Source organism: Accipiter gentilis, chromosome 10 (genome assembly GCF_929443795.1).
Source record: "Accipiter gentilis chromosome 10, bAccGen1.1, whole genome shotgun sequence".
Taxonomy (NCBI): domain Eukaryota; kingdom Metazoa; phylum Chordata; class Aves; order Accipitriformes; family Accipitridae; genus Astur; species Astur gentilis.
In genome coordinates, this window is record NC_064889.1 from 8564746 (window position 1) to 8590934 (window position 26189).

Genomic DNA, 26189 nt, shown 5'->3' on the forward strand with positions numbered 1-26189 from the left:
GTACTTTCTATAAAAGATAAATTGTTACTGCCAGCTATAAACATCCCAAGCAATTTACTTAGATCAAAGCAAGGCCAGTCATTGACTTTATTCCAAGAATTTTCTAGAAATAGAAAAATTGGATCCCTCAGTCTACCTTACAAGGTTAAAAAATTAGTATTTAGTTGCGAACAGCCTCATCAGGATTGTAGCAAGATTCAAACTATTTCAACTCATTATTTGATTCATGTGCTTCTCTCCTGTCATAGACCACAGCATATAGCACAGCAACCTCATCACAAGGCTCATGGAACAGGTATCTGTATTTGCAGCTCACTACATAGTTTACTTCACTCTGTCCTGTGTAGCCCTTTTGCTACATAGAAGACGACTCTGCTTACTCTACAAATCTATTTCTACTACTTCACTCTAGGTGACTTCAAGCATTCTTCATTCACACAGAAGGGAGTACAACAAAGGACAAATACAAAACTGTAAAAATTCTCCATTTTAATTCAACCATAGAGAAGAAGGGAAAAAGCCCATAAATTTCTCCGACTGCTTGCTTTTGTTTAAAGTGTTTTTATTATCAGTAACTAAAGGCATGTTTTATCTTTTTTTTTTTTAAGGGAGATAGTCAATGTAATCAGAAGTTCAGGCTAGCAAAATGCATGCTGCAGAAATATCACATTCAAGTTTAAAGGCACCCCCCACCTGTTTGCATTTTAAACTAAGATGCTAGCACACTTTGAAGTACAGAACATAAATCTCACATTGTTGTCAACCAAACTAAGTTTACAGCCAAAAAGATAGTCCTAGCATTACAAATAATCCAACTGACTTAAAAGATATCGTCATAATACTGGAAAGGGAAAAAAAAGCGCAATACCACTGGTCATTCTGAAGGAGCAATGATCTCAGCGACTCTCAATCATAAGCTTCTTACTATTGTTTACACATCTTCCCAAAATAAAGAGGCATTTACCAAATTGCAGATAAACCAACAAGTAAGAAAACCTTTTAAGTTAGCATTGGTTTATTTCAAATGAATCATCTCTGACTTTATACACCCTCAAAGGCAAAGAGTTATTCAAAACTAAAAATCCAAATGTACGCTTAATGTATATTTCAACTTCCAACCCCCAAATTCCTCTTAACAGGCAGGACAGGCAGCTATGAAATCAGACAAAAATTATGAAATTTAATTTGCAACAACACCATGTTTTGATTACATAATCCTGTATTTCAGAAAGAAAATGTAATGGGAAAAAAAACACTTGAAAAAGGACAGAATGGGTTCCTGGGAATAAATAGTGCACCAGCAGAGAAACTGCACTAACAGAGACACGTTTCTGGGATCACCGACTCCCCTCACCCAAGAGGAACTGCAGTTTGTGATTGGCTAGACAGCCACCTCCTAACTTTTATTTTCTTGGGCTGGGAACAGGGGGAACCGACACTGATTTTCAATCCTATCTGCAGCTCTTCTCGGCATGCAACAGCCCCCACCTCAACTCCTCCCCAATATCACGAGGGCAGAATCCCCAGGACATTTGAGGAAGCTGACAAATATGGACAAAGAAAAATCATATTCTTAACATTAAAAATACTGCCAGTGTTCACAGACCATTTGGGGGGGTTGGAGTGGTTGCACCTTTAGACTGCTGGGGTGGTATTCCCTCTCAGCTGGAAAAGCATACTGTGAAAGTAAGTAATTCTCAGCTACTCCCCTTCCTTAAATAGACTGTTTTAGCTGGAGAAGAGGAGGACTTTCCATAAGCCAGCACACTCAGTACAAGAATGGGTAAGCAGTAGGTGCATTTCAGCACGTTTTCTTTACAGCTTCTCATTATTTCTCATCTAAGTTTGCATTCTTACAGGTTTTGAAATATATCCAGCTTGCTATGGAAGGTCTAATTATCTAGAATTCCATATAGAATTGTAGAGTCCTTCAAACTGTCCTTTATTTGCTTTAGCATTTAAAAGAGCTTTTCTAATGTTCTTTTCCTCTCCCCACTCCCTTCAGCTCTCTTACAGAAAGCAGGAATAAGCAAATGAGCTCCCGTGACAGCTACAAGAAACAATACTCCTGCAACTTGAGCAAAACATCTACATTTTTATTATGGCTCTTTCAGAGGTTCAGTCTGATACTATTATATTCTTTCTTTTTTTTAATGGTAATCTTTAAAAACAACGATACAGTTAGTCTTGATGAGACAATTCTGTGAGTAAGGCTTAGTCATACAACACAAGGTTTCACAATAATTATTTGGAGAGTCCAGACACCTCAGCTTTTGTGCTAAGGTTTTTGTTTCTTTGCTGGGGAGGGCAAAGGCAAGAAAAAAGAGGAAGAATAGGTAGTTGACTCAGGATTAAAAATTGTCTGCTTGCCTTTAGGTCACTCTTTCCTTTTGTTCTCTTCTCCCTCAAATACTACCTAGTATTTTCCTCCTTGTTTTCTTTCTGCAGTTCTTTTCCTCCCATCATAGCTTTCACTTTTGGCTTAGCCAACAGAAGCTTGCACAAAAATCCAGGAAAGGTAGGCAAATACAATTACAACACAACCAAAAACAGATTTTTGGCCTCCCCCTGGTGCAAGTTCATTTGAGAAAGCAGATGTCAACCTTTCATTCAGATGATGATGGAATTCAAACAACTCAAAGTATTGCACAGACCTAGCTATTCCAGCTTCCCCCTCTTAATTCTTAAAAGACAATACTCTCTTGCAGTAGCCTGGAACATGTCTGCTATTTATTAATTTCTGAATCCTCCTTGCTTGTAAAGACCAACTTCATCTGATGCACTCTTGGCAACTTGGCAGGAGAACACACTGATGCAGACATTTTCAGTTTCAGAGATGTCTAAGAAATACTGAGTGGCAAAGGCAATATTCCACCAAGACACACAATATCAGAAGAACAGGAGGGGTGGGGCGACAACACATCCAACAACAACTTTGCAGTGATACAGTGCCTCTGCCATTGACATTTCATGGCCCACTTACCACCTTACAAGATAAGTGATAGATATTTTTCAGCCTAACTGGTACTACTGCACCTAAGAAATGTAAAATACAGGGGTCAGCAGCTGCAAGATGAATATAATAGACTAAATAATCAGAGTTGCATACTGACAGGGTATTCAAACAGTTTTACGGATAGATCCCCTAACTTGGAACTCAGCAGTTTCCCGGACAGCTCTAAGGAGCATTTACCATCTAACTACCAACAATAAACAAACTACAAAAAACTACGTGAGCAAGATTGGAAAAAATAAGCTGGCATACTACAAAGTGCTTCTACACCATTCTACTCGATTCAGATGAAACATGTTCTTGGTTCAAGCCACTAATACACTTTTATAAACCTGTAGACCGTTCTTGTATTCCCTAGCTAAAGGCTCCCTGTTTTAGGAGCATTAATCCAGTCTACACTATCCATAGAGGGCAAAACCCAAACAAAATGCAAGTCCATTTAGTTCTCTCATATGAGATTACACTCCAGGAATTTCCATTCCTACACAGCTGGGTTATTAACAGAGGACTTTATCCTGCATGCGATGGCAAATCACTTTCCACAACTTAATTTCAATTTTGAAGGAAACACAAGTTCTTTTGTCAGAAAGCCCTGCCTTCAAGATCTTAATACCCACTGGAAATACTATTTTAGGGAGTCCAGATTTACAGGAAAAGCCTGTACCTTTTCTACATAACACTATGCTGGAAAACTACTTCACGTGGAGGCATTTATGGGCAAAGGAGTATTTTTCCAAATAACATGTGGGAACAATGCTGGGTCACGTGAGATATTTAAACAAGCATCCTGTGCTGAGACAGTTAACATGATCTGGCCTTCACCCAGATTTAATTGTGGGGAAGCCAGTCATCTAAAATGAACATGAATTACAGATTTATTATGAGTCTTGGAATTTGCTCAGATAAACAATACTTGGCATGTTTAGCCCCAGGTACTATCCCGATCCTGTATTAGTTACAACTGACTAATTATGATACCACATTGTCAAGTAGCACCTTTTAAAGTTACTTTTCCTAGACTTTTACAGTTACAGTAATTCCAATTGTTACTTTCTACTAGAAACAACAAATCTTGAGATGGCATAATTTAAGCCCATTATATTTTCAATGAAGCTGAAAGCAACTATGTAAATACTTCCCTCTTGCCTTTTTTTTTTTATTATTATTTATTAAGACTTGTAAATTTGGGGATTTTTTTAAATCATTTTATAGCAATGCATGCCAGGTCAGTCCTTTCGCAATGTCACCACTGCTCATAATTTAAGTAACACAAAAACTGACATCATTGTTCAAATTTCACAATCTGTCCTGTTTCATTACGCTACTGCTTCTAGTTATAATTTAATGTTATTATTTCCTTTTAATTAACTCTATTTAAAAAAATTGAGCAGTGTCTCTTCAGCCACAAGTTACTTGTTCATAATTTTTGTATTATCCAACTTCATAATTAATATAAAACCAAGTCATTAATGCTGTAGCAATAGCGACACTGTTGTAGCAGTTGTGGTCTAAAGACAGACAATCAACAAGATTTGTAGGAAAGGGCAATGGTTGTTCTTCCAGCCACACCAACTCTTCTTAAAGAACTAGGTCCAAAAGCTTGACCATATGCTCTGAAATGTATTAACACATCTAAAAGACACCATCTCTTTTCTCTATGCATCTTGCTTATTCTATGTCCCATCTGGACACATCATAAGAAACAGTCACCAGCCTAGAGTGTAAATAGCTTAAACAGGGCCATTTAATATTTACAAGAAAAATTTAAAGCTGGACACATAAATGGGGGCTATCTGTCAAAATGATTGCTGACCCAATGGGGTAGAGGGGCAGACATTGTTACTGGACCCCATTCAAACTGGGTAAGAAACAGCCTATACAATCCCAAAGGATCATGAGTTGAAAACTAATTACTGACTGGTTTAGGAGGGGTGGGGGGGGAATATTTTGTAATTAAGTTTCTAAGAAAGAACTCAAATGTAAAAAGCAGTAGTGAGGAAGACAGCAGACAGCTCTTCAGTGCAGTACTTACTGGGAAAAGGCTTGGAACTACAAATCAAAGAAACTGCCTACTTTTGCTCAATTTCTATTTTTAGCATATCAGTACTTTGCATATGTGGGGGTGGGGAGACTAAAACAGTATCAAAGCAGTACCAAGTTCTGTTATTGCTTCCTCTGCTATGAAAAACTAACAAAACACCTTATGATGAGTTATGCAGGCTGAAAAGGGTCATAGTCCGCTTTCCCACATCTCACAAGAACATGAACTTCTCCAACTCAACACTCCCTACTGCTATCGTCTTACTGAATTTAGGCTGCCCTCCCCCACCACAAAAGGGTAGAACATCTGTTTATAATGGATTAGGAAACAAGAATCCTATTAGAGATTACCAAATACCCTTGAGAAAATAAATACTATTTTAACATAAAGCCAATATTTAAATTTTGAGCACCTACAATATATTTGATTTTTCCAAGTGTCTAAATAAATCCTGATGTGCAAAGGCAGGAAACAACTCTAAAGAGCTACTGAAGATTCTACAGAGTTAGGAACAGCAAATGTGAGCAAAGTGTCCAGTCCTGCACACACTAGGGCAGTTCTCCAACCCTGCAGTGGCCCATCTACATAGCTCAAACAGTCCACAGGGCTTGTGGCTTAAGGAATTATCTAAGGATATACCACAGCAGGAAAATCCCATGGATAACCAAGCAGATACCATTGTCCCTGGACCTGTGGCCTTAGCTGCGCTTGTTACTCTGCAGGGTCCAAGGGACCCACGCTGGACCTTACAGCATTCAGATGAACGTGTTGCTCCATCTTCTCGGATCCTTCACTGAAGCACATCACAGCCCCTCAAAACAAGGGCAACCCTACTATTTATGAGGTTAGAGCATATCTTTAATCTGTCCCTAAAATAGCATAATTGTAAGACAAGACAATGTTTTCATTTCAGGACTTTTTGGAGTCAGCATAAATACACTGCACAGAATCATGGAATTCATTTTAAGACTTCCCTACGGCTGTTTGCTTAATCAGTACATTCAGTGAAGAAGTCATTAGCAATGTATTTGCCTGAGAAAACACTGAGCATAGTTTCATATTAATTTTTGTTGCATTTATACTATGATAACCATGAAAAATTGGGGGGATAAAAATGACCAATGTCTTCCTTAACCAGAGGGTAGTTTGCTGTACAGACTATGCAACTTCAGACATCCTATAAACTTAACAATAAGCATTTGCTTCAAACACTATCCCTTACCTCAAGCAGACACTTAGAATTTGGCACAGTGTTAATAAAGCAAACATTGGCACTATTAATTTTGACACAGACACAAATACAGCTTTACTCCCCCCATGCTGCAACTGTGATCTGATTTCGATATATATATACAAAACATCACCTTTCCTCTAGTTATAGAGGATAGGAGAACAAAACAGAAGAAAGGATCCTATTTCATACTGCAATCTTGTTGGCATGACCTGCAACAAAATGGGTGAACAGTTTGGTCCTTGGTCAGAACTTCACTGATTTTGATACAAAGTTTTTGGATGAGTGCTTTGACCTGCCACAGACAACTCTTCCGCATAGCATTTCAAGTAACTAAACCGAAGTATTTAGCACAATTCACAGCTTGAATAGTTCACTAGGTACAGGTCTGTTTTCAACTCAGTATCTTATGCTGAGGACTTTTTAATCAAGTATTTTCATGAGTCCTTATACTGTAAAGTTTTGATCATGATAGTACACTGTACTCTTCACTTCAAGCACCAATTCAAAATACCATGTTTTGATCCTTTTTTTGTTTAGGCAGAAGCCCAATATGTATTCTCATAGCTTTTAAGTAGTAGTACAACATGTACGTTAAAATACTTATGACATCCAATAACCCATTTCTAGACGGTTTCCTTGAAACAAAGATTAGCTAGCTGGTCACTGATAAGGTCTTACTGATTTTCCACTCTATAAAGGTGGAACCAGCTCCCAGGCACCATCAGATTTCAAGTTCTGTTTACATTACAGTAATCTTTGTGCTGCATGTTCAATGAGAAGAAAACACCAGAATACACTTCATAATGATCTACAGAGTGTGGAGCTCATGGCTATTCTCACATTACAATAAAATTCACACTGAAAAATACACCTGAACTATCATTTGGTAGCTGAAGTTGCCTATAGTCGTAACTGGAACAGTCAAAGAATTTAAGAAAATTCAAATCCAAAATATAAGTTACATAGATATTTCTTTTTTGAAAACAAAACATTAAAATAAATATTTCCTAGGGTCCAAATAAAACTTATGGGACACTATCAAAATTAAACGCAGTCATTTTACAGGACCTTTTTTTCCCAAGTAGAAGGTAGGTTCTGATGTTAAACCAAATCTTCAGCTGATTTCCACACTCGGTGTTATTTCCCCATATGCATTTTCTATGTACTTATTTATTCTTTGTTGTTATAGTTGAAGAATCTCACCAGCAACCTGAGAATAGATCTAACATTACAACATTCATATAGACTTAAATCGGAAAACCACAATACCGTTCCAAACTTTGTGCTCTCATAGATTATGGCACATTAAAAAAACACTGTAAAAGCTTGCGCATATACCCTCTACAGGAAACAAATACATTGATGTCTCGAAGTAGGATTTGGGGTAGAATGCTAACCCACATTTATGAAAACTATAGGTCAATCCCTCTAGCAGAGGAAACCAAAGAGCCCTTGCAATCAGCAAGTCTTGAACTGTTAATATGATCAAGTTCTCAACTTCTGATTGAAGTGGTAGATAATACAATACGTGCCTGGAGCCAGGAAGACAGTTAGAACAACCAAAATCCAGTTAATTACAGGACTGAGGTGAAAGACTGGGAAATATTCTTTGTGCACGTATTTAAAACTAGAACAAAATCTCAAGAACTCAGGTTCGGCATTCAAAAAGGCTGTAGGATTCAGGAAGTCCTGTCCCCACATTTACCACTTAAAAGCATTTATTTATTTTTTTTTAAAAAAACAATGTGGACTGTATTTGAACTCTCAGCTTAAAGGTGGAAAGCTTTACAGCTCATTACCAATACCCTGACACGCTCATTCTCACAGCATCGATTAGTATTGTTCAAAAAGACATCAGAAGAGATTAGGCCCCTTACATTTTGTAATCACAGCCACCACTACATTAGACCACAAGCAACATTTCATTTCCCTCGCTGTTTCCTACTGCATACTACCAACAGCTACAGCAAGCATTTAAAAACCTTAATAAAAACACATTCTTTTACAGTATAGCAGGAATAAAGTTAAGAAACCGAAACTCAAGGGCAGTGGAAGGTAGCATAAAGAATGTTGATAATAGGGCATAACACAATCAATCACACCAGCCAAGATTCCCACATGTACAAATAGGAACTATTCAGCTAATCAAAAAAATTTTTTTTGTTCTCTTGTGGTCAAGTGTGCCAAGATAAATGTGGTCACGGACACAAGGCCCACAAGGCTAAAAGGTACATTAAGTAACAATTAAGAGAAAACCATTCACAGAGGTTTTTTGAATGTATTACAACCGCAAAAATGAGAAACCAGATACCATGTCCAACGGGGTGATGAAGGAAACAAGATCTGAAACTTGAACACAGAAGTCCTCCAGTATTCTAGTATTTCTAAAATATTTATAATCCCCTCACCTACAACTATTATAACTATATATGCACAGTAGCCTAGGAACTAATAACTGAAGTAGAAGCAACGCTACCCATCTACTGAAAGCATTTCTGTTTTGACAAGGAAATTCGTATGAACTGTTTGCATAAGATTCTAAAGACAATTCTGTGATCAAGATCAAAAAGGTAAGAAATAACTTTGATAAAAGACTACTACAGACTGTAAGAATTTACACTAAAAAAGTTACAGGACTTAGTAATTTTTTTTTTTTTTCCTGAGAAAGAGATACGCTATTTCAAATACTTGATTTCTATAAACTCTGAAAGTGTACCAGTGAAGAGTTAATCCCGAGGGAGGCTATATTTTGCAACATTCTTAATTTAACATACCTTTCAGTATAATTAATTTGGGTGATATTGTATACATGCTCAAAGGGCCAATTTAATATGACCACGATCTGGAAGAAGTTTCCAATAACTCCTATGGTAACATACAACTTCCAATTTTACACCAGTCTGTACCCCAGTCTACAGTCAAAATAGATAATGCTTCAGTATTTAAAAAAATAAAATTCCTTTTTAAGACAGTGCCTGCACTTGCGGAAAGCAGTATTTTTCCACAGCCTCACAAAATAGCTGTATTTTAGGAGAGTATTTTGAAATGGAAGTGGGAACCTTGCACCCTGATTTTACACAAGAGAAAATCTGCAAAATTTAAGCTGATGCAGTTTCTCACAATTCCTCATGTGGCAGGATTCTAACACAACACTATTCTTTTCGGGAGCAAAGACAACATTTATCCTTCAGGACCCGTTTGTTGTTAATACAAATGCGTCTGAACAGGGTGGGAAAAACCTACGCTTTATCTGTCTCTGTAGCTAGGCAATACCATCAGTTTGAAATATCACCCAAAATAAATTACTTCTACAATCATATGCATTTATTGTTGAAACATGTGCACATACAAGTTAAAATGTAATAAAAGATCTCTGAAAGCATACTTAGAAAGGGGCATGCAACTCAGTAGATGGACAATGGCATTTAAGTTTTTTAAATAGCACTCTGGAAACTCAAGTTGCCTCGAATATACCCTGAAAGTAAAATTAAGACTTCGGAGTTGATAAAATGACCACAGCTAACAACACCTTACAACTAGTAAGTTTACCAGTAACTCAGTATTTCAAGTACTGCGATAAGGTGTGTATTTTGCTTCAGCCTGCAGAATATCACTTCTGAGTGAGTAAGTGCATACCAGTAAGTGACATCAGACCGAAACCACATAGTTTCACTCCGCGAGCAAACACCACTAAGCCGTGCTACGGCAACACCAGCTAACACACGATGGGAACTTGCCACGCTGATGCCAAGGCAGCTGCCTACTCAGGAGTCACAGCTAAAAATTAGTTGGAAATTTAAATTCGAACTAGTTTCAAAGCAAGCCTTTAATTTTACACGAAGGAAAAATAACCTGTTGAGCGTTCCTAACTCCACCTCTTTCCCTGGGGGACGTTCAGCATTACTCACCGCCGCGGCAGTCCTAGGGGAGGTCAGAGTACACACCCCACAACGTGCACCTGCACCATAAACACCTACGGATCAGGTGGAGAACCGGCACAAGTTTCTGAGGGATTACTGCCGCCCCAAATCTGTTTACCGTATGTCAGCAACAATCATCCCCGACTGATTCAGCGGCTACAGAAAAATCCTGCAGTACTGGACCCTCCCGGTTAAACCTTTCCCAATTGCTAGCCGACTCCTCAGCCTGGAACAAAAGGGCACGGCCTGCCCCAGCGCGCAGGCAGCGCCCGCCCAACCCGCCTCTGCCCCGCAGCCGGCGAGAGCAAGCTCCGGCCGCCCACCGGGGGCTTCTCCCGGGGGGCCGGGCAGGGCCCGGCCCGGCTCGGCTCGTGGGAGCGCGCCCGGGGTCGGCGCGGAGGAGGAGGCGGACCCGGACCCGTCCCGCCGCCGGGGCCCGGCGCCCGCGGCGCTCCCCGCCCGCCAGCCGGGTGGTGCCGCCGCACGTCCAACAGGTAGGCGGGCGGGCGGGGAGCGCCGCAGCGACCCCGGGCCGGGGCGGAGGGGACCGGCGGGGTGGGCTGCGGACCACCTGCGCGCTCGCTCGCTCGGCGCGGCCGGCCGGCGGGAGGCCCGCCGGGCACTCAGGGAAGGCGGCTGGGAGGCCCCGGCCCGGCCCGCCTCGCCCACCCCCCCTCAGGCCGAGCGGCCCCCGCGCTGCCTGCGCGCCCGGGGCGGGCGAGGGAAGCCGCGGGCACCGGGACGCAGGCTCGCCGGCGCGGCAAGCGGCTGCGAGACGGCGCCGCCGCCGAAACCGCGCCGAAGGGACGGCGGGGATTAGAGCGGGGAGGGAGCAGCGCCGCCGCCCCGGGGCCGAGCCTTACCTTAGTGGAAGCCGCCGCGGCCCTGGCAGACATTTTGTTTCCTTCTCTCCCCCGGAGTCGGGCGAGCGCGTACGCGCCTGCAACTACTCAGGCCGGGGGAGAGAAACTCCCCGCCGCCACCGCCGCCGCCCACGCCTCACGCAGCTGCCCGAATAAACATCCCAGGGCGCGGGGGGGAGGAGGAAGAGGAGGGCGGCGGGGAAGGGGCGGGGACGGGGGGAGGAGGGAGGAAGGAAGAAAGAAAGAGGAAGGGGAGCGGAGGCTCAAGTTTGGTAAAAGTCCGGTCTCCCTCCGGCGGCCAGCGGCGCCTGGCACCCCGGCGCCGGGGACCGGGACCGGCCGGGACCCGCCGAGCCCGCCCGCGGTGCCGCCGCCGGGGCGCGGAAGGCGGGAGCGGCCCCCCCTGCCCGCCCGTCCCCTCAGCGGCCGCGCCGCGCGCCTCCCCTTCGCCCGGCCGCCGCGTGCCTTTCCCCCCGCGCAGCCACTGACATGTCTGACTGCCGGCACGGCCCATCCCGCCCGCAGGAGAAGGGGGGTGGAGGGAAGCCCCGCCCCGCCGCCACCCCCCACCCCCCCAACCTCCCCCAGCGCCGCCGGTCCCGGGCCCCCCGAACTGCGGCGGAGCGGCTGCGGCGGAGCGGCCGCCGCCCTCGCCGCACGGCGCGGGGGCGTCCGCGGGCCTCGCCCGCCGCCGGGCTCCCCCGCGCGATGGTCGGGGCGGCGGGCACCGGCGGCGGGGGCCGAGCGGCAGCCGGCCCACCGCAGCCTATGGGAGCGCGGGAGCCGGTTTGAAACGCGGGGAGCGGAGCGGAGCGGCGCCGCGCCCGCCAACAGTCCGGCAGCTGTTGGAGGGGCACCCGCTGATGGGAGGCGGCCGGTGCCCTCGTCCGTCCCTCTGCAGGCGCCGGGGCGGCTCCGCCGGGAACGGCTGAGCAGGGCTTATCTTCCCGCTCTCCTCTGCGCTGGGCCTTGCCGACGCGGCGGGCGGACGAACGAACGAACGAATTCTCTCTCGCACCCCCGTAACGGACGGCAGAACTGGGATGTCAATCAGTGAGGGCTCGAACCTGCTTTCGTGTTTGTCTATTGTTTGAAGCGGCGGGACATTAGTTTTCAAGTTCCTAATTGTACATTTTGTTCTTGAGATAAAAGCAATAAAGACACAAAGAGAAAACAACTCCGGAGATTTGATTTGGTTTAAGGTGGTGACTACATAGCCTTAGCATTTCCTATAGCGCCATGAACTGATGCCCGTGGCTTTAAAAAATAAACTCTTTTCAAGTATTTTAGGCGAAGGGCTTTTAGTGGCTTCTACGAAGTAAGTGTTTATTTCGGCACGAAGAGAAACGCCGCAAACCTTTTCCCTCCTTCCATTTGGAAAAAGGCTTTCCTTTTCCCTCCTTCCATTTGGAAAAAGGCTTTTTAAAGATGTTATCTTACTTTTGGGAGGTGGGTGCCTAAACCCACGCAGGATGAGGCTCGCTCTGAAAATGGAGCTGGAGCTGTGACTCGAGCACGCTCTGGCTTCACCACGACGGGACGGCTCACGCCACAGAAAGCTGAGCACGTGCTCCCAAGTTTTGCAGGGCCAAGTCCTAAGTTAATCAAACCACTTCCAAAAGACTCGCCCACTGAAGTGCTTCAGTGAAAAGAGGGCACGCTCTGGGTATTAGCCACATTGCTTAGGGTCCATAGTTTTATTATGTTGATTACTTTACTCTTTAGATACTAGACTTGAGCAAAAGTTCCATAACTAATCAGATACATCAGCTTCCAGTGAAAGGACAGGAGGTGAGAAAAAATTCCAGACCAACATTGGAGTATTTAGCACTCGCTTTGCAAACATTTCACAAGGCGTAGATGACAGTAAAAGGCATGGTACTGGGGCCATAACTTTCTGCAGTTGTGCTTTTTACGTGCTACCAGCTGCTTTCGTGCTCCACGCAATCTTCAGAAGTACTTAAATTCTCAAAAAGAGACAATAATTCAACGATCCAAATCAGTCCTCCACAAAGGAACGCCCTACCCAAAGCTCCCGTATGAGTTTTACATTTGTTCTCCTTTGAAAATAAACAAATTCATGTTCCAGGAAATAGCTGAAGCAAATTCCCAAGGCAGCAGTCCGAAATCGGGGGGGGGAAGAGCCAACTCCTCCACCATGGCGCAGAGAACGCGGCACTGCGGGGCAGAGTAAGCCCACCGGGACCTTCTCCCTCAGAGCAAACAGTGCCAGCCCTCTTCCTAGTACGCGCTAGCGCAGCCCCAAAGCTCCAGTAACCTCAAGCTTTAGTCAGCACCATCCCCGACTTTCTGGCACCTGACTGCTCCCGGAGTACCCGAATACCGTGGCTTGGCTCCCCTTTTCCCGCAGAGGCGCAGCGGCTGTGCTGAGTTTGGGAGGGGCTCATCCCCACGGGAGTTCTCCTACGTTGCGGTACGGCCTTCTGCCAAAGCTCCTCTGCCGGCCGCTGCCATGAAAACGTTTCTGCAGATTTTTTTATTTGTTAATTGCTAGACGTAACTAAGCCTTAGATATATTTTTCTAATCTATCTACACATGCAGAAGGCGGAATGTGACTTTTTTTTATGCCCGCGTGCTTCATTGCCAGAGTCTACTGGTATTCACCAGAGGAGGCAGGAAGGAAAAGGCTGAGATCACAACAGGAAGGAGGGGGAAGATTTCAAGGTGTGGAGACGCACAAGAAGAAACTCTGGGGAGGCTGACCTGATAAAGAGTAGGGTAAAATAATCCCTCCCTTTCATCTGGCCCCCCCTTGTATAAGAATAGTTCTGGGAAGGGTAGGCAATGCCTGCGGGCTTGGGGGGGGGAGGATAACCTGGGAACAAAGAGGAAAGACCACAGACCAAGATGAAGCATACAGCAGGAGAATGAAAGAGGATGGCAGGGATGCAAACACAGAGAGGTGGAGATGGAGCCCCAAAATAAGGGAGAAGGACTATGGGAAAGAAAAGTAGTTATTCGGGTTATTGGGAGAAAGATGGGGAACAAATAAAAAGGTTCAAGAAAGAAAAACACTAAGCAAAGAAAGTTCCAGCAAAGATGGAGGTGCCATTTTTGTATCATCTTACACTGGATGAGAAAATGCCATCAATCCATACGCTGAATTTGACAAGGGAGGAGACTATTTAACAAGGAAGGACTTCTATCTAGGGGTTTGAAACATCTGGCAGTGGATATAAAATGATCACAGATGATCTCTTGCCAGTCTGGGAGAGGACGTACGTAACTCTTTTAGCCCACAGAGACTAATGGGACTAGTTTGTTTCTTTCTTTCTTTCCTTCCTTTCCTTCCCTCCTTCCCCACCTCCCTTCTCCTTCCTTCCAACAGTTGTTTAAAACTCCATGTCTACTCTTGATATGAATTAGAAGAGCTAGAAATGCCATCTTATTCTATTAGCACTGGTAAAATGCACATATTTGTTGGTAGATACAAATTATTTTAATGAATGGTTTTGCTTGGTTTTAAACAAGGCAATAGCAGGATCCTGTTCCTATTCTTTCAAATTCTTCCTTCAGGAGAACTTCTTCATCTCTTCATTAATAAATTGCTCACAAGCAAAGCTACCATCAACAGTACTGAAAATGCCAAATCAAATGTTGGTCAAATGTTGGCCGAATCAACTGAAAATAATTATATTAAGTGAAAGAAACCTTGAATGATACTTTTCTTTTTATTATTCTTAATAAAGTTTTAAAAAATTAATTTCTGAAATGAGTAAGTTATATTTTTTTTAAGACTGTTGGGATTCCAGTGTATTCATGTATTCCCTTCAAAAAGGCTTCAAGGAAACAGCAAATGTCAATGTATATACATACACATATTGATATATCGTGAGAGATATATACATGTCAGTGTTTATGCATATATATGCCCTATATATATAGTACATTCAGTCAGATACAGATATATACCAAGTCCCATCTGTTAGCTGAAGGATCAGAATTTTAAATCATATTCCTCATACTGCCCTTTTAGGTCCTGAAAACAGGATGGCTTCCTCATGTTAAGAGAGCAAATTGTCTTCAAAGTCAACAGCTGAAGAAAAGCAAGTGCTTTACTCCTCCTGTAAATAACTGCTACTGAGAGATGTCTAAAAGAATTATTATTCTATTTTCTTGGTAGGAAACCTAAGGATAAAACTGCTATTTAATCAGTATAGTTCAAACAATAACCCTAAACTGATTCAAAGGACACAGAAGGACAATCAGATGTGTGAATCCTTCTTTCTAACTGAAGGCACGTGTACCTATTACGCTGCAAGTACAGGAAGTCTATTCTCTACTTTGTGTTGACTTAACTTTTTGAGAAATGTTTTGACCACTTAAAGATGGGGAAGAAGGAAACTGCAGAACCACAGCCACTACAGAGACAACTTCCTGTGGGTTTTGTGGTGCGTGTGGCTCAGAAAGAGAACAATTCATGTAAGATCTTTCAGAAATATCAGATGGTTTTGCTGCCCTATGAGGTAGTCCTGGGATAGTTAGCTGTAAATGTGCCTATATATTATCAACGATGTCAAGCAGTTTAGTCAATATTGTATGTTCTGTATTTGTAATTGCCAACCTGATTTCAGCATTTCAGTAATGAAGAAAATAGGGGAAGAGAAAATCAGAACTCACCATGTAAACCACAAGAGAAGAACATCTCTGTTTCCACCTCAAGAAATAAGAAAGTGGTTTAAAGAAAGCTGTGGGAAATTCATGTCCTTAAAATTACACAGAATTTCAGTGTCTTGCTGAATCAAGTCCCTAGGGAAAAAATTAATGTAGTAATGATATCTAGTAATGATACTTATCTTCCTCCCACTTCCATGCAGTTAAAGCTTGCTTCCCGTACCTACTTCCTCCTTCAAAGGCTGTGTACCACTGTAGGTGCCTCTTCTAAAAACACTGCAGATAACTGCTCAATGTTCAGTGAACAGAGTCTTCCAGGAACTGATTGCCTCTTACATATTGGAACTGTTAGACAAAGACAAAATCCCAAACATCTGTACTTTATCTCTTATTAATAGATTAAACCATACACCTCAAGTAGGCACCAGAGGCTGAATATGCCCTGAATGGGAATAAACCTAACCTGTTTTGCCAGTCAGCCTGTCTTAAACTCCTGCTGTTCTAAACTCATTGTTATTTCTCGTTTAACACCTTGAAGAAAAAAGTATTAGGTTTAACACAGTGCAAAGTTTTTCTGTTCAGTCAGAATATCACTTCAATTTTTAAGCAAATGGCAAGTGTACAAACAGAATTAAAAGTAGGTTGCAGTGGCAAAGCAAGATTATTTGCAGCCTTAACATACTTAAAGAATTTATCACAGTAGAGCTGAGGAGTAGCCTCTTTCGTTATTATTTTGGGATAGCCTTATAAAAAATACAACTCTTGTCTCCTTGGTTTGGACCAGGTCTTAGAGAATCACTGTTATCTGTATAATTCTGTGTAGTGACAAAATCTGAGACCACCATTGAAGAAAATGTTATCCATGAGTTTTAATCTTGGTTCACAACAGCAGAGCTAATTTATTACAGAAATGTTATGTAAAACTATTCTACTTCCCATCTCAGACAGATGTTTTGTGGATGGGACTGTGTATTTAAATGCACTGCAGCTGATCAAGGCTGATTTTATTAAATGCTTCACTATAAGTAGCCACTGGATGTCAAAATGTCAGATATTCTGAATTGTTCTACTTTCTCCAGGTTTATTTGGTAGAGAGGGGACAGTAAAAATAATCAGACAGCTGTGGAACTTAAGCAGGTGTACATTCACTGCTAGTGTGGTTCCAGTCTGATAAACAGTTACACCACAGACAAGCACCACACATGCTCCACTGATCTAGAATTCTTGTTTTTATTATTTTGCTTTCAGAGAGCATGACTAGCAGTTCATTCTTAAAAATGCTTGTCCAGACAACAAGCAACATGTACTAAAGATTAACTGCACAGGTGACTTTGATAAGTAAAAGTGAAGAATGAACACACATCAGGATAAAGGTCTTCGTTACGTACAAACTGTAAGTATTCTGGAAAGGCAGCCCAGGGAAAGCTTAATAAAATTGACTGATTTAATTACCTTGCTGGCAAACAACTTTGCATTCAAAACCAGAAGTTTTCCAGGAACCCTTGCACAGTGACAAAACTGTTCTCTGAAACCCAAACAGAAATCCCCATGTATAAGGACAAATCAAGCTGGGAAGGAAAGGGGGTTGCAGAAGTGTGGTTTTCCAACCCAGATAATTTGGAACTGTGAGATCACTTCTCCAGTTTCTTAAGCGTAAGTATCACAGTTGCAATGAGTACCACAGGAAATGATCGTGACTTATTTTTGTTAATGAGGAGGGCATGCATATAGAACATGAAACTGTGTACTGAAAATCATTATATTCAAGACAAAAACACATACTGAAAATCGTTATACTCCTAACAAAGTTTATAGAGAATACTGCAAAAGCGTGAGCTCATTTGCTACTTAACTCTTCATATAAAAAAGACTTTCTTGCATAATTGCAAAAATGTAGAAACTTAAAATACTGGAATTTATAAACTGTAATCCATTTTTATTACCACTCAGCTTCTGACTTTTAGAATCTCAAGATTTATTTTTATCCTCTAGCCTTTATTATTACAACTGGTACAAGACTCCATTTATTCTTTTAAAATTCACATGCACAAGTCCGTCAAGTCAAGGGACTAACAGTGTACTTAGAAGTAGGAAGACCAGATTACACCAAGTAATTCCAGTGTAATCTTTACCTTAGTTGGTAGCTCTGTCCTAGTAGCACCTGCTTTGTAAGAGTGACTTCAGTAAGGTTTAGAGGAGGTAAGTAAGGGGATTAAGCTCCTGATGGTCACGCCCATAGGGTTATGAACCCTTTCCACCTTAGTATTTGCTTTTGTTTCTACCTCCAGATATTAAAAACAACTAAAAGAAAAGCACTTTAAAAAGATGGCTGTTTGTGTCAGTGGAAGGAAGAAACTCAAGTTATCTTATTTGTACACCCTGCAGCTTCTGAACTATGTATTATTAGATGATCATATTGCACAGTGGTGTCACCACTGGTCTGCGATGTTTTTTTGGGGGGGGCTCCCTTTCAAAACCGTTATCATTCAAAAATATATTAAGCCTGAGACATGAATGTGTCAAATCTTGTTTTGCTATAAAATACTACAGCAGAACATAATTTTACGAGTTTTAACTCCATGTTTCAATAATTCGGCCTCCACCCCCAACAGATCTTACTTAAGACAAATTTATTGAGCATCACATACTTCCCATCTTAAAGTTAAGAGTGCTTTTCAGTCACTTTTATTCTGTAGCAACTAAGGAGACATCTGGTTATCCGTGATATCACATATTCTATTCTAGCCGTGTCTGCAATCAATAGCAAAATTTAGCTCCCAGGGACAACATGCGGTTTTGCAGTATGTCCTGGCGGCGTATTTCATCTGTACTGTTACAATGTAGTTAATACTAATCTTTTTAATTACACAAATAAAACCCATTACAAGTTTTTAAAATAAGTTTAAAAGTTTTCATTTTATGTAACAGTTTCACAATCACAATATACAAGAGAGGATAATAGAATAGGAAGTGCTTAATGTGGGAGGATATTGCATTATTTCCTGACTGTTGTTGTCAGGAAAGAAAAAACATGTCACAGGTTAGCTTTCGGGCTTTGGTATGTCACAGCACATGAAATCTGTGCGCATTACACACTAACGTGATGGAAGCCCTACATTCCTCTAACGTTACTTGACCACTTGTTTCTGCTCTTGCACCGTGCCACCACGTCCATAGCTGCATCAAGCTAACTCTGTATGGGGGTAACTAAAGTGATAGTGGTTAAAAATTATCCTCGTCACACAGAGGCAGGAATAAGAGGCCAAAGATGGGGACTTTTTAAGCTGGGTTTACTAGTAAAGATAACATGATTATGTATCTATGCTTACATGGCATTCACCTACACTTCAAGCATGTAGATCTCCTCAGTTGCAGATTTCCAAACTTGTGGACAAAAGGTAAAGTACAGAGGTAAGAGGTACAAAGGTAAGGCACCCATACCTCATCTGAGCTAAGATTGCTTGCTTTACTCCTTGGATAATCACAATACATTTTTCAAGTAGTCCTGTAAGATATGCCACCATGCATGTGCAAGAAATCCTTAGATGCACATTTTTTTAGTTTGGAGATTTATATAGTATTGGCTGTATAGAGACTCAGTGAAGCCAGTTGTCACTGAATCACTCAGAAGTCCTCAGGAAACATGCATGCTTTTTACACTTGGTCCCATTAACTGCAACCTGTAATACATTTTAGTTCAAGATTTACAGAGTAATATTGGATATGTTTAACACAGTAAACAAGAGGTTCAAAAACACGTGCAGTACTAAATGATAATTTTTTTATGAGTCATCACACTTCTTATACTGATACAGAGTCCAAACTTCACTGATTTCTCTCAGTTGATTAGATTCAGTGCAGCTCTCTAAGCATTTATACTGCAAACAGATCTGTAAACTGATTCACGATTGCCAAACCAGAAGTTCTTCGGAAACATTCACAGGTGACATCTGTCTCCAAGAAAGAGGGGGGGGGGGGCTCGATTCTGATCTTAGCTGAGTGCTGCTGATAACAACTGGTTGTGCATTTGCTTACTCAGAAAACATTAGCATTTGAGAAGATAAACGTACGTGACTAAGGATGTATCTTTACTTAAACTCCAACTTTAAATCTGAGAAATACGCAGTCAGAAATTTTCCTGACTCTGCTGCATTACAAGAGAAACCTTCCTTGTTGTATAGGACCACATGCCACAACTTACATTATAGTGATGCCAAGAGGCTCTAATCAGAATGATGCTTTAATCTAGCTAAACGTATACAGACAGGACAGAAAGATTCAAAGCAAAAATATTTACAGTGTAAAGCTAAGAGGGCAGACGCTGTATTTACCACACTTGGATGAGTGTTTCTCACGTCTACATTTCTACATTTTCGGTAGCATAGGCTTCACAGAAAAGTGTGCATTATATCAATTTCATTAGCTAAATTTTTTCTTTACACACCTGTCAGTTCAATCCAGTGTGCAAGCTGAAAAACTGTAACTGCCATATCTTTTTTTAAATGTGTGAGATTTCAATACTTGTGAAAAGTGCTAAAGCAAGAGCCTAGGGACTGAAATGGTTCTTGTTTTCAGACCAGGTAAAGCAAGGAGAAGCATTAAAGCAAGCTTCCCTGCGAAGCCCAGTCAGTGTGGCTGTTTTCAGTCCCTCGATCCCTTTGCCTGAAAGCTTGTCCTTTATTTTCAATGCTATGCTTTGGTCTAATGAAAGATACAGCTTCTCCCCATAAATCTTGCTCCCTAACTAGCAAGTCTTTCTGAAAGCCTTTTCAAAACTGGAGAAGTCAATTTTTTGCCAAGCATGAGAACTTTCGTGAGCCATATAACTCTTACTTCTTGTCTTAAGAAGAGTACATATTATAATTGACAACAAGATGCTTGATACTGAAGTGATTTATACAGCTTCTTATGATAAATCTAACAAGTGTTTTGAAGAAGGTCTTCCAGAGATACTTTATTTAGACTTATTTTCCCATACTTTCCAAAAGCTTCTCATTAGAAGGGGCAGCCCTCAAAACAGACTTTTTTTTTGTCTCTCAAAGACCCGATTGTAAATACAGAGGTTGAAATAAGCCCTATGACTATTGCTTGGCTATGTGTCATACTGACATTTCTCAGAACATCAAATACCTGCACTGCTGCTTTTTAGACATTCGCTGCTGGACAAATAGGTTTCATACTATTTCTAAATGCTTCTATCAGGGTAGCCATACTCTATTTTCACAACTGGGCATCTCTTTGTTTTCTGAGCAATATATGCCAAGACCATGCAAAAAACAGAGCAAGCCTAGCCACTAAGTCACCACAGAAAGCATCCAAAAACATATTACTAGAAGAAACACCTTTTTTATACACTTTTCTTCCAGTACAGACTAGTTTTTTTCTTTCCAGCCTACTTCTTTCCGTTTCTATAACTGTGTCAGAGCCCTGGCTGCACTAATAGGCCTTAATGGACCTGCCAAATTGATTATGAAGATAATTAATTGTTTCTCTTTAAAAGCCCTGTAATCTGGAGGCAGCAACAAGGGTTGACTGAGATTTACACAGCAGAGGGGAGAAGGGGAGGTGGAGGCCTTTTTCCCCCATGAACACCAGAGTAGTTGCCGTAACTCACATGAAACCTCCTCTCTGTTCCCCAGCCAGAGCTGCATCATGAGCAGTTAACCCACTCATTATTCTTGGCACAGAAATATATTAGAGGGGTAATCACTGAACGCTTAGATCATTTGGGAAAATCAGCAAAATAATCTCTACCTACATAAGCATATTCAACAAGGATTACAAATCATGTACAACGTTTATTATATCTGCAAAGGCATGGGATAATATAGCAGTTGTTGCCCTCGTTATATTAAAAACAACAAATAAATTCTGAGCTTTGCAGAATCTTTGCTCATATATATGCAGGGTCAGCTTTACCCATGCATGGTCATGAAAGGCCCAGAGACAAGGGTGTGAACGGCAATGCCTCCCTCCAGCAGCACAAGCCCCATCTTGTATAATCTGCTAGTGAGAGGCAGAAGAGCAATAAGATGAATGCGTCTTCACACATGCCATTGTGTTAGTACTTGATGATGCCACAACGCAAGTAATGAGATCTTATCAAAACGTGATTTAATGTCACGACTCGAGCTGGATGGTGAGCATGTGACTGTTGTTACTTGAATTACAACTTTTGAAATTAAAATTTCATTATGTATCACATTTAATTTAAAAATTAGTATTTTGTGTCTAGGTGAACAGATTAGATTGTGTAACTGAAGGCTATCTACATCATAGCCTTTTTCATGCCACTGCAAAAATAATTCCAGTGGTCTCAAGGATAAGTTGACTGAGGTCTCCCAAACGTATGTGTTATATATGCAGATAAACTACTTCTTGGTTTTTAAAACCAATTATTTTCTGTCTTCCCGCTTGTCCTGAAAGGGCAAACACAGAGCTTACATGACCCTCCTCCAACTCCCCTTCCAAAAACCATGTCATGCCTCAACAGCGAGGATGGCCAGTGCTCCACCGATACGTTACTGCGTGGCAGTCGGGGACAGAGAAAGGAACTGCCACAGTGAGGAGTACACCTGGGTACAATCGGCTTTACCAGTATTCATATTATTCTTTAGACAGTATGAAAAACAGTATCCTACAGCCCCAGCATGTTCTCTGTTTTTAAAGAGGCGGTTCTTCTATTGGAAACTGAAATGAATTCAGCCAACATAAGCACTCCTTCATTAAAAGGCTTGTTGAATCTAAAGAAACAGAGATGCTTTAAAAAGTCACGCACCTGAAGTTGTTTGGGAGCAACTTCTTTGTTTATTCAGTGCAGGCAGTGAGCTGTGGGCTGCACGCCCTTACACAAGCAGTCCCGCTGCTGCGCTGTCGGAGGGAGTCAGCTGAGAGACAGAGGGTGACAGCTCTGGTGTTCGCCCACCTTCTGCCTTGACCGGGGACAAGGCAGCCTTCACCTCCGGCCAAGGGCTCCGCCAACACCCCCCCAGCAGAGCTGGTCCCAGAGAGGACGCCGTGAGTCAGTGCCCTGCTTCTGGAGGCACCTTCGCCGCGCACCCGCTCTGACCTGCTCCACTCCCTTCGCCGTGCTCCATCTGCCCGCCACAGCCCTCTTGCCCCAGGCAGGGCTTCTGCCGTGGAAACCTTCTCCAGGCTCCAGAGGAGCCCGACTTCCCTGCATTGCTAATATTTTTAGAAACGACCCTGTTGCTGCAATGCATTACGAGTGAAACAAACGCACCATTATATAACATTATTACAATTATATTGCTGTCTTTGCCTCGGAGAGACAGAAGCACGGCAGCTACTCAAGATTCTGCCACGTTAAGGGGCAGAAGACGGCACACAGCCGGACACCGAGTGCACTGTATCTTGCATAAAAACAGAGGTGTAACAGTGCACTTGGACTGAGGATATCCCCTTACCCCATCAAAAAGTTATGCACATATAAATCTTGAATGACTTGCAGCATGAAAACAAATTGCTAGGCCGCCAGCTGAGATTTCAACTCGTTTTGAGCCTCTAATTATGCCCGAACAGCTCTTGAAAACACAGAAATCTGTTTCTGACTGCATAGCAAAGCATGGAATGGGCAAGACAAATATTGTAGTAACCTTCATAAGCAATCTGACAGTTACCGTGGAAACCGTCCTCTGCCCTTTCTCCTCTCTGGGGAAGTCGGTACTGATTATGAAAACATATTTAATGATACAATGCTCCAGAAATTGACCATTTTTTTTTTCTATTTTTAACATTTATTTCAATATTTTAAACAAATATTTAATTTGTGATGTTATCTTTCCATTTCCATTCCCTACTATATGGAAGAAGTATTTAATAGACATACTTTGATGTAAGCACAGATTCTCAGACAGATAATTTTCTTCTGAACAAACTTGTTTCTGTAAATATAAATGCAATGCAAACGTAACTGGCAGAGTCCTGTCTGTGGTAACAGCTGTGATTAAATCATACCTGCTTCTATTGTCAGGGATGTTTATTAACCTCCACTTTGCAACGAAAGGGCAAACAACTATGACTACACCCATATTTTAGCAGCAGCAGGATACAGATGTTAAAATTCTGGACTGCACTAGCCTCACATCCCTCCAGCTCTGTAAATGGCTTCAAAGCCAGTCTTTTTCATTTTTCTTCTCTAGTTTTGGGGTTTCTTTATTAGAGATCATTTACTAGGCTCTTCATTTTTGCTATGTTACATACCTGAAGAAAAAAAAGCGTAAAATACATAGCACGAAGCCTACTGCTTTTCAACATTCCTTTTCCAAGCATTTTCTGGGACCTCTTCAGAAGAAAGTACTCATTGTTGACAGAGAATTCTCTTGTACGACCTTAGTATTGTCACCTCTCCCTCACAGAGGAGGACCACTGAGACACAAACAGCACAAACACCTGGGTTTAACACCCAGCTGCAACAGGCATGCTCGGTGACCTTGGCTTAGGTCACTTCACTTCTCTGTACATCAGTAAAACATCAATGGGGGCTATATGGCCAAATAAATAACTTGAAGCAGCTTTTTATGTGCTTTAGAAATTAACTGGTGGTACATAAGTACACAGTACTGCTGTAAAATTGTAACTGAAAAAGACAAAATTAAGCCAAATATTGGTAGCCATTCTTAAAAACTCATGCAACGTGCACATTCAGCCGTTAATATTTTAATTTCATTTTTTCTCTCCTGACTGTCTTACAAGTGCCTGTTACTTCAGCATAGTAGCTTATTATAGCTTACTATGTACTGGCAAAGTATGGGAATTTGACAGATTGTTCTTAACAGAAAAGGCCACCTGTTGTCACTTTCTTCTACAGCATGACGTTTTTGCAGATGCAGACAGCCGGGGCTCTTTTGAAAGCTACATTACATTGCAAAGTGCAAACTTATTTTTAATTTCTTATCTTTTAATTTCTTCTGTCATCTCAATTTCCCCTTCAGCATTACAGCTGTGTAACCTCTACCCTTGGAGGTTTTCAAGATCAGACTGGCTACAGGCCTGAACAACCTGGTCTGGCCCCAGACCTGACCCTGCTTTGAGAGGAGGTGGGAGCCCTTGTTAGGTCCCTTCTAACCCGAATTATTCCACAATCCTATGCTTAGTGCTTCTCCCTAGTGAAAATTAGAATTTCTCAGGGTTTTCACCTCTGTATTAGCTTGTTTTTACAACGGAATATTACTTTCATGTTCTGAACTTTTTCAACCTCCTTAACGAGCTTCCTGAAGTATTTTCCACCTCCAGAGGAGGTCACTTTTTCAAGCTTCTTAAGTAATAGCAGTGAGCTTTATTATACCTTCCCCCTCCTTTCTACTGCCTGATGGGAGACATTACTGCCATTTGGCAAACAGTGTGCTTTTACTTTTTTTTGTTCCTTACTCCTTTCTCAAAGAGATACTATAAAAGTTATAAAAAGCAGGTCAGCTCTGCACGCACTTATATGAGAATTTCTCCTGTCTTTAAAAGCTAATGTGAAAACAAAATAATTTACATACAAAACTTAGTAAAATGACTGGAGTCAGGAACCAAAAGAGAGAAGCTAGCAAATGATCAACTAATACACAGTTGTTTTTACTTCCACCTTATCTATACTTAAATTTCTCCGCAAATTTTTGTTGTTATTTTATCTCCTTTAAGCAGCATTCAATATGCAAACATAAATAATTTCAGTATTTTTGCTTTTATGGATTAAGATCTGTAATGCTAGACCAAAATATCTTTTTTTTTTTCCCCCTTGCAAATATAAGCTGGTATAAATGGCTCCAGTGAGTAATTTTCCTTAAGGGCCACTACGTAAGTCTGGCATATTTTCTGACTATCCACATTACTGAAGGTTGCTTACAGCTTTGAGCAAAACTGTGAGAGTACTGCCATCCTCATGATCAGGCATCCAAGGAGACACCTCTTTTGGTAAGTTACAGAAAAAAGGACTCTCTGTTTGCACAAACACTTGTACACTTCTCAGTTTCTTGCCAAAGCCTGTCCACACTTAAAGCTCCTGGTGGATTCCAGATATGCAAGCACAGCAATCCACCCATGATCAGTGAGTCACTGTGGCATGATTATCCCATAATTAAACCACTCTCACTTCCTTTTGCTGTGGCCACTCCACATTGGAGCCTTTCCAAATAAGTCCACACATCCTCTTGCTCAGAGATCTCTTGATCTCTTCAGTACACCACGTTTGAGATTGTAGTAGCAAGGATGGTAGAACTGAGGACTACTGGAAGGCAATAAATCACAAAGCCAAACTTAATAATTTCTATGATTATCTGTTCATCCTCTTACCCAGTTCATCCAGGACAATCAGCACCATTTTCCAGTTGTGACAAGCCACATGGAGGAATCACTGTTAAGCCATTTTGGTGTCATGATAATGACTACAAAGAAGCCGCTGCACATCTCAGAGATACAATGACTAGGGAATACAGGAGAATCAGCAAAAAGGTGATGCTAAAATGAGGGGCTGGA

The 26189-nt window shown here is 41.7% G+C and overlaps 1 protein-coding gene across 15 annotated transcripts in view; it reads right to left on the bottom strand.

Moving 5' to 3' along the window:
* Positions 1-26189, bottom strand: part of TJP1 (tight junction protein 1) — a 199370-nt gene that overhangs the window by 63646 nt on the left and 109535 nt on the right. The window contains exon 1 of one of the 15 annotated variants that reach the window (XM_049813296.1): positions 11072-11440. The exons of the other annotated variants lie outside the window; for them this stretch is intronic. Within the exon in view, the coding sequence (XP_049669253.1) occupies positions 11072-11104 (33 nt within the window). The 5' untranslated portion in view covers positions 11105-11440. Of the gene's footprint in view, positions 1-11071; positions 11441-26189 lie in introns of those variants that run through there. 15 annotated transcript variants of the gene reach the window in all.